Source organism: Pongo pygmaeus, chromosome 20, assembly GCF_028885625.2.
Source record: "Pongo pygmaeus isolate AG05252 chromosome 20, NHGRI_mPonPyg2-v2.0_pri, whole genome shotgun sequence".
Lineage (NCBI taxonomy): Eukaryota > Metazoa > Chordata > Mammalia > Primates > Hominidae > Pongo > Pongo pygmaeus.
The window spans coordinates 19,466,729-19,474,840 of NC_072393.2; the positions used below are offsets into that span (position 1 = coordinate 19,466,729).

The following is an 8,112-nucleotide window of genomic DNA, read 5'->3' on the forward strand; positions in this document are numbered from 1 at the left end:
TTCACAGAATGAATGGCAGACATATATTGGCCAATGTGTGTTTTCTACTAAAATCCTGATTTGTTTCCAATTGGCTAAAGAGCTTCTGTGTAAAAAAATCTTGAATAAAAGACATTACCAAAGAAACACGGAAAACAACAAATAGAAACTTTGGCTGTTTTCCTTACCATCACTCAGACTACTTGGAGCCTTGGCCTGCATTTCGGGTTTCGTAGGAGGAATCATTTTCTCCTCCTCTCGCGTCGGCTCTGGTTCGGCTTTCTTAACCTGGAGGGGACATCCACTGCTGACTAGCCAGGCCTTCAGGTGGTCTATGTACTCTCGCCCAAACAAAGTGGAGTCTTCAAAGTTTGGAAATGCAGCAGGTGAGGGAGCTATATCTTGCAGGCCGACAGCTTCTAAAATTTTCTCTTGCCGGAAAGAAGAGGCCAAGGAGAATGTCTGTCCCAAAAGGGCCAAAGACTTCCGGCAGAGAGAATTGGTGGTTTCTAGGGCAAGAGCCAAGTCCAGGGGGTTACTGAGGGTCTTCATCTTGACACTCAGCTCGTAGGCATTGCAGGCCATAAGCAAAGGTGTGACACTCTTCAGAAGCCGGTCTTGAAGTCTCATTATGTACTTGTCAAAAGGCTTTATGATTTCAAAAAAGCAATTTTTGGTCTTCACAGCACCTTTGTCTAAAAGCATGTTTAAAAATTCATTATCAACTCTGGGTGTTTTCAAAGCAGAGTGCTTTAAAAATTTGATAGTAAAAAAGCAAAAATCTCTGTGCTCTGGTTTTAAGGAACATTTGAATGAGGCAAGCATTTTAGCACAGGTTTCTGTTTCAAGTTCAAAGAGAGTCTGGAAAAGTTGGGAAAATTTAATATCATCTTTTATGGTGTGGAATCCTGCCCATTTGATTATTTCTATCCCAAATCTTGAAAAAACATCAGACTTATCTATGATGTCAAAGCTCATCTTTCTTCTGGGGAGCCGAAGATTCTTCAGATCCAGCCCCAGAGGGATCTTCTGAATGGGGAACTGGATATCTTCTGTCCCTGGGTTTGTCCCCAGGGTCACATCAGGACTTGGAGTGTTTTTCTGGATTTGGTTAGTGCCCTGAGTTTTGGGAGTAATACGATTCATGGTGGGTATTTTTTTTGTGCTCACATTTCTCAATGTGACAAGTTTCCCAACACCCCCCTTAGCTGTGAGCAGGCCCTGAGTCTCCCCCTTTCCTAGGAGGGAACCTTCCTGGTCAACAATGTTTAGAGCTCGACCTCTGGCCTGGACTTGACTGCTGCCCCTAAGCACAGAGTCAGCCTCCCCAGGATGGTCCACGTCATAGTCCCGACTCTCCTTCTCCAAACACTCTTTCTCAATCAGCCTGGAAGATCCAAAGTCCCCCAAAACTGCAGAGGGACCAAAACTATACTCCTGTGACCAAGAGGACTCTTGAGAAACTGGATGGCCAAAGTCTTGTTCCCAAGAACCACGGAGCGCAAATTTCCAGTCCTGAGAACGGAAATGCCCCAATTTCCGGTGGCCAATGACCTGGTCCCGAGAATCAGAGTGAGAAAATTCCAGATCCCGGCCACATTCTTTGCGAAAGTAGCTGTCATCACTGATGGAAGGGTTGCTTGATCTGAAGGAAGGCCCTGGAAATACGTCACTTCTCAGGCCTTCTCTTCCGGCATCTCGAGAGTGAGCTACAGATCCACTGAGGGAGTATCTGCCATCGCTGTGGACGTCATCATACATCTCTGCTCTGGATCTTGGGACTGCCCTTAAGAGATCTGAAATAAACCATCCAAAAAAAAAAAAGAAGAAGCCAAAAGATACTTTAGACCAGAGGATGCAAACAGTGCAAACAAACAGTCCACAGATCACCAGGCAGCAAAAGTGCTTTATACACCTCAGTGCTTTTTGCCAATCTGTATTTGTTGCCAACATTTAAAATGCGTGTGCTGTCACTTAAAAATCTGGATCGACTACTTACTAAAACAGAAGACCAATAAGCACCAAGCCTGAGTTTGCCCTGATGACAGTCGACCCAGGCTGGGCAGCAGCAGCCCAATGGGTAAGACACAGACTCTCTAAGTTGGCACCAACAGCTGTCGCTCATTCAGATCCCCCTACTCCCTAGCCATCTGGGTTGACAATCCCTCTTCTAGTTTGAGGAAAGGGTGTTTGGTCCCCAAAAAACCTGGATATCTTTACTGCAACTGGAACACTTCTGTGTTTCTACTTCTATCTCAGAAGAGACAGGTTTTACTGAGGCTACCTGCCTTCACAGCCTCTTAGAAGGAAGTCTCAGCCCACAGTGCCACCGTGAGGCTAGAGGAACCATAGCTAACACCACACCCATCACAGCTGACCCAAAGCTGGCTGAACCCATCCCTTGGAAAGGTCAGACAGGCCAATCAACCCTCTCTCTGGAGCTGAAAAAAACCACAGACTGAGGCAGGCAGGAGGGAAGACAGAAGCTTAACAAGACACATCAAGAGAGGCCATGATGGAAACTGAACAGTGCCCACTTCTGTCCTTCTCCATGTAGAAAAGGGGCAATGGGCCAGGCACAGTGGCTCAAACCTATAATCCCTGCACTTTGGGAGGCCGAGGTGGGAGGATCACTTGAGCCCAGGAGTTTGAGACCAGCCTGGGCAACATAGCGAGACCCTATCTCTGTTAAAAATAAAAAAGGGCAGAGGGGAAGATGTACTTGCATTTGCTTAATCACACATGGAGAAACTATAAGAAGTGAGGAAGAGAAGTGAACAATGGGCATATGAGAACAGTGGGCCTCAGGGAGAGTTTTCGTGGAGTGCCTTTCTTTCTAGCTTTTCAATCAGAATCGATGACCTAGTTAAAAAAAAAAAATCAAATGAATAGGTAAGGAGAGGTGCCAGGAGGCAGTAATAGGTTAAGAGGCCACAGGAAGCCAAAGTCGTATATAAATCCTAGTTCATTTGTTCAACAAGTACAAACTGGGCACCTACTGTGCGCAAGCACTGTACTAGGCACTGAAGTTACAGCAAGAAAATGAGAACTCTCCCAAACTTGTCAGTTGAGAGAGCCAGACAATAAACAGAAATACATCAGATGCAAGTAAGTACTAAGAAGACAAATCAAGCACGTGGGAACCTGAGGAGGCAATGACATTTTGAGACAGGCTAGTCAAGGAGGGTAGCTCTGACACTTTTTTTTTTTCTTTTTTTTTTGAGACAGAGTCTCACTCTGTTGCCCAGGCTGGAGTGCTGGAGTGCAGGGGTGCAATCTCGGCTCACTACAACCTCCACCTCCCGGGTTCAAGCGATTCTCCTGCCTCAGCCTCCTGAGTAGCTAGGAATACAGGTGCCCGCCACCATGCCCAGCTAACTTTTGTATTTTTAGTAGAGACAGGGTTTCACCACATTGGCCAGGCCAGTCTGGAACTCCTGACCTTGTGATCCGCCCACCTCGGCCTCCCAAAGTGCTTGGATTACAGGCGTGAACCACCATGCCCAGCTGCATAGCTCTGACACTTTATCTAGCAGCAGTGGCCTGGCATGAGGGGCCAGACTGTACAGTTACAAAGAGAAGCCTTCCAGGCAGAGGGGTAATGAGGACAAGACCCTGAGGTGGGACCAGTAGGGGGCCAATGTAGACAGAAGGGAATAGAGGGAATGAAAGGCCAAGTGGTAGGAATGCAGCTCCCAAACTCTGCTACTGGAGCCCCAGAGACCACCTCCCCAGACATCCTTACTTAATTAAATAAGGGCATGACCTGGGCATCAGGGTTTTTAAAAGGCCCCCAGGTGACGCTAACGTGCTACAAAGTTAGGGAACCACTAATACAAGAGACACAAATGGAGAAGGAGTACCAGATCCAAGTTGGGCCCTCAGTGGTACTCTGGAATTTACTCTGAGAGAGACAGAAGGCTAGCGAAGAGTTCTAAGCAGAGGGATGACCTCACTGGCTGCTGCGCAGGGAACAGATTAAAGGAGATGAGCACAGACGTGGATGTTCCTGCAAGAAATCCACTGTGATAACCCAGGTATTGACGATTGGTATTGATGGCATGATTAGGGAGAGAACATTAGTGACAGAGAGTGATGGCTGGATTCTACTCAAGAGAATTTTCTCATACCCTTTATGGGAGACGAAAAGTTCAAAGTAGAGCAGAGAAACAGAGAAAGGCTAAACAATAGATTGCTTTGCAACAAAGAAATGTTCCAGAATCACCTAGCATACTGCTAGGTTTCTAGTCCTCCCCCACCCACGGCCCCCTAATCTTTCTTTCTTTTTTTTTTTTTTTTTTTTTTTTTTGAGACGGAGTCTCGTTCTGTCACCCACGCTGGAGTGCAGTGGTGCGATCTCGGCTCACTGCAACCTCCACCTCCTGGGTTCAAGCTATTCTTCTGTCTTAGCCTCCTGGGTAGCTGGGATTATCGGGGCCCGCCACATTTTTGTATTTTTAGTAGAGACGGGGTTTCACCATGTTGGCCAGACTGGTCTGAAACTCCTGACCTCAGGTGATCTGCCCACCTTGGCCTCCCAAAGTGCTGGGATTACATATGTAAGCCACTGCACCCGGCCGTCTTTTTTTGAGACAGGGTCTCACTCTGTGGCCCAGGCTGGAGTATAATGGCACAAACACGGCTTACTGCAGCCTCAACTTCCTGGGCACAAGCGAACTTCCTGCCTCAGACTCCCAAGTAGCCGGGGCCATAGGCGCATGCCACGATGCCCAGATAAATTTTTTTTTTTTTTGAGACAGAGTCTTGCTCTGTCGCCCAGGCTGGAGTGCAGTGGCACAATCTTGGCTCACTGCAAGCTCCGCCTCCCGGGTTCACGGCATTCTCCCACCTCAGCCTCCCAAGCAGCTGGGACCACAGGCGCCTGCCACCACGCCCGGCTAATTTTTTTTTTTTTGTATTTTTAGTAAAGATGGGGTTTCACCATTCACAGGATGGTCTTGATCTCCTGACCTTGTGATCCTCCCAGCACTTTGGGAGGCCGAGGCGGGCAGATCACAAGGTCAGGAGTTCAAAACCAGCCTGACCAACATAGTGAAACCCCGTCTTTACTAAAAAAAAATACAAAAAAATTAGCCAGGCTTGGTGGCAGGCACCTGTAATCTCAGCTACTCGGGAGGCTGAGGCAGGAGAATTGCTTGAACCCAGGAGGCACAGGCCGCAGTGAGCCAAGATCACGTCACTGCACTCCAGCCTGGGCGAAAGTACAAGACTCTGTCTCAAAAAAAAAAAAAAAAAAAAAAAAAGAACTGGTAGAGCTTAAACCTGGGCAGTGGTGATGGGGATGGAGCCAGGAAATGGATCCAAGAACCTGTCTTGGGGCTGGGAGCAGTGGCTCACACCTGTAATCGCAACATGCTGGAGACAGAGGTGGGAGGATCGCTTGAGCCCAGGAGTTGCAGACCAGCCTGAACAACATAGCAACACCCTATATCTACTAAAAAAAACAAACACCAAAAACAAACAAACAAAAAAAACCACCAAAAAACAAAACTGGGCTGGGCTCGGTGGCTCATGCCTGTAATCCCACCATCTTGGGAGGCCGAGGCAAGTGGATCACCTGAGGTCAGGAGTTTGAGACCAGCCTGGCCAACATGGTAAAACCCCATCGCTACCACAAATAGAAAAATTAGCTGGGCGTGGTGGTGCATGCCTGTAATCCCAGCTACTCAGGAGGCTGAGGCAAGAGAATCGCTTGAACCCAGGAGGCAGAGGTTGCAGTGAGCCAAGATCACTCCATTGCCCTCCAGCCTGGGAGACAAGAGTGAAACACCGTCTCAAAATAAACAAACAAACAAACAAAACTGTCTTGAGGTGGGTCAGGGAGGATATCTGGTGAGAAGCTCCAGATATCTGCATAATGATGACTGACAGATCAAAACATTATCCTCTGACCAAGTGCAGTGGCTCATGCCTATAATCCTAGCACTCTGGGAGGCAGAGATGGAAGGATGGCTTGAGCCTAGGAGTTCAAGGTTGCAGTGAGCTAAAACTGCACCACTGCACTTCAGCCTGGGGGAGAGAGTAAGACCCTATCACAAAAACGAAACCAAACCAAAATAAAAACCATTATCTCCTCCTAAATAAGGAAAGTAAGGATCAGAGGACTGGTATTATTTGCCCAAGGTATTGCAATCTTCTTGCCTTGGCCCTAAGATACACCCCTACCAAAACAACTACAACAATATTTTATTTTACCTTGAGCTTTAAACTGAAGAGTTTCGCTTACAGCCTCACCACTGGCATCCATGTGATATCGTTTGGCTTTTTCTTGTAATACAGCATCAAAAGTCTCCTGTGTAATTCGTCTGGCTGCCATGTTATTTTGCCCTATGTTGAGAGAGAAAAAAATACACTAAGAGCAACAACTTGGGGCTGGGCGCGGTGGCTCATACCTGTAATCCTGGCACTTTGGGAGGTCGAGGTGGGCAGATCGCCTGAACTCAGGAGTTCGAGACCAGCCTAGGCAACATGGTGAAACTAAAATACAAAAAATTCAGGCTGGGTGTGGTGGCTCACACCTGTAATCCCAGGACTTTGGGAGGCTGAGGTGGGTGGATCATTTAAGGTCAGGAGTTGGAGACCAGCCTGGCCAACATGGCAAAACCATGTCTCTACTAAAAATACAAAAATTAGCCGGGTGTGGTGGTGCATGCCTTTAATCCCAGCTACTTGGGAGGCTGTGGCAAGAGAATTGCTTGAACCCAGGAAGCGGAGGTTGCAGTGGGCCGAGATCATGCCACTGCACTCCAGCCTGGGCAACAGAGTGAGACTCCGTCTCAAAAAAAAAAAAAAAAAATTCACCAGGCATGGTGTTACATGCCTGTAATCCTAAATACTCAGGAGGCTGAGGCATGGGAATTGCTTGAACCAGGGAGACAGAGGTTGCAGTGAGCCGAGATCATGCCACTGCACTGCAGACTGGGGGACAGATTGAGACTCTGTCTCAAAGAAAAAAAAAAAATGTGTGCTCACAAAACCTGCTCTATTTCACCTAATCCTCGAAGTAAGGAGCCAGTAATCCATAATCCTCGCATGGTACTTCAGAGGCAAGCTGGACCCTTTTTATTTATTTATTTATTTATTTATTTATTTATTTTAGTAGAGACAGAGTTTTGCCAGGTTGGCCAGGCTGGTCTCGAACTCCTGACCTCAAACAATCTGCCCACCTTGTTTGGACTCTTTTAAGGGGGCCTCTGCCCTCACGAAGTTCACAGGTGTGTGCTGGCTAAAAAGGAGCAAGACAAACCTTCTCTGGGCCCATCTCCTTGGAATCCATTAAAAGCAGCTCTGTGAAAGCAGTTCTATCTGCTGGAGGAAGGTGTCAACCAACACACATAACTGAGCATAACAGAGTAGGAAGGGTGGGACCACAACCCTCGCAAATCGTGGTTAGGAAAGAGATCAAACCTTTTTTTTTTTTTTTTTCGAGACTCTCTCTGTTGCCCAGGCTGGAGTGCAGTGGCATGATCTCGGCTGACGGCAACCTCCGCCTCCTGGACTCAAGCAATTCTCCTGCCTCAGCCTCCTGAGTAGCTGGGATTACAGGAGTCCGCCACCGCATCCGACTAATTTTTATATTTTAGGTAGACGTGGGGTTTCACCATGTTGGCCAGGCTGGTCTTGAATTCCTGACCTCAAGTGATTCGCCCGCTTCGGCCTCCCAAAGTGTTGGGATTCCAGGCCGTGAGCCACTGCGCCTGGCCCAGGATCGCTCTTTTCCCATTTCACAGACTCGGCAGGGCACAGAGGCTCTGAGAACTTCCTTCTCTTCTAAAAGAAGCCTCTTGACAGTGAGTGGCGGGACCCCCAACCAATGACAATGAACTAGTGACAGTTCATTCTGCGCTGGGTCCTTGCGCGATCTCCCAACCACCCACTGAAGAGGCGGGTCCTGTTACGAATGACATTAGGGTGAGGAGGCAAAGGGAGACAGACTCAACGACCCATTCAAGATCAGACAGCCCAGATTTGAACCTGGCAAAAAGGGTATTCGTGCATCCAAAGCCCTGAAGAATGAGTAAAAAGATTAAGAAGCAACATTTTGGGGTCCAGGGGCTGCATCCTTAACCATCAAGATATCCCGCTTCGAAAAACCTCCAACTTCAAGACGCA

The 8,112-nt window shown here is 47.8% G+C and overlaps 1 protein-coding gene across 46 annotated transcripts in view; it reads right to left on the bottom strand.

The window, feature by feature from the left end:
• Nucleotides 1-8,112, bottom strand: part of SUGP2 (SURP and G-patch domain containing 2) — a 42,570-nt gene that overhangs the window by 33,502 nt on the left and 956 nt on the right. For all 46 annotated transcript variants that reach the window (XR_008495834.2, XR_008495839.2, XR_008495835.2 and 43 more), the window contains exons 2-3: nucleotides 6,196-6,327; nucleotides 168-1,775 (exon numbers count right to left, since the gene is read on the bottom strand). Coding sequence is in view for 12 of the 46 variants with exons in the window: in XM_054465011.2 (XP_054320986.2) it covers nucleotides 168-1,775; nucleotides 6,196-6,327 (1,740 nt within the window). In the remaining 34 variants the exon portion in view is untranslated. The remainder of the gene's footprint in view (nucleotides 1-167; nucleotides 1,776-6,195; nucleotides 6,328-8,112) is intronic.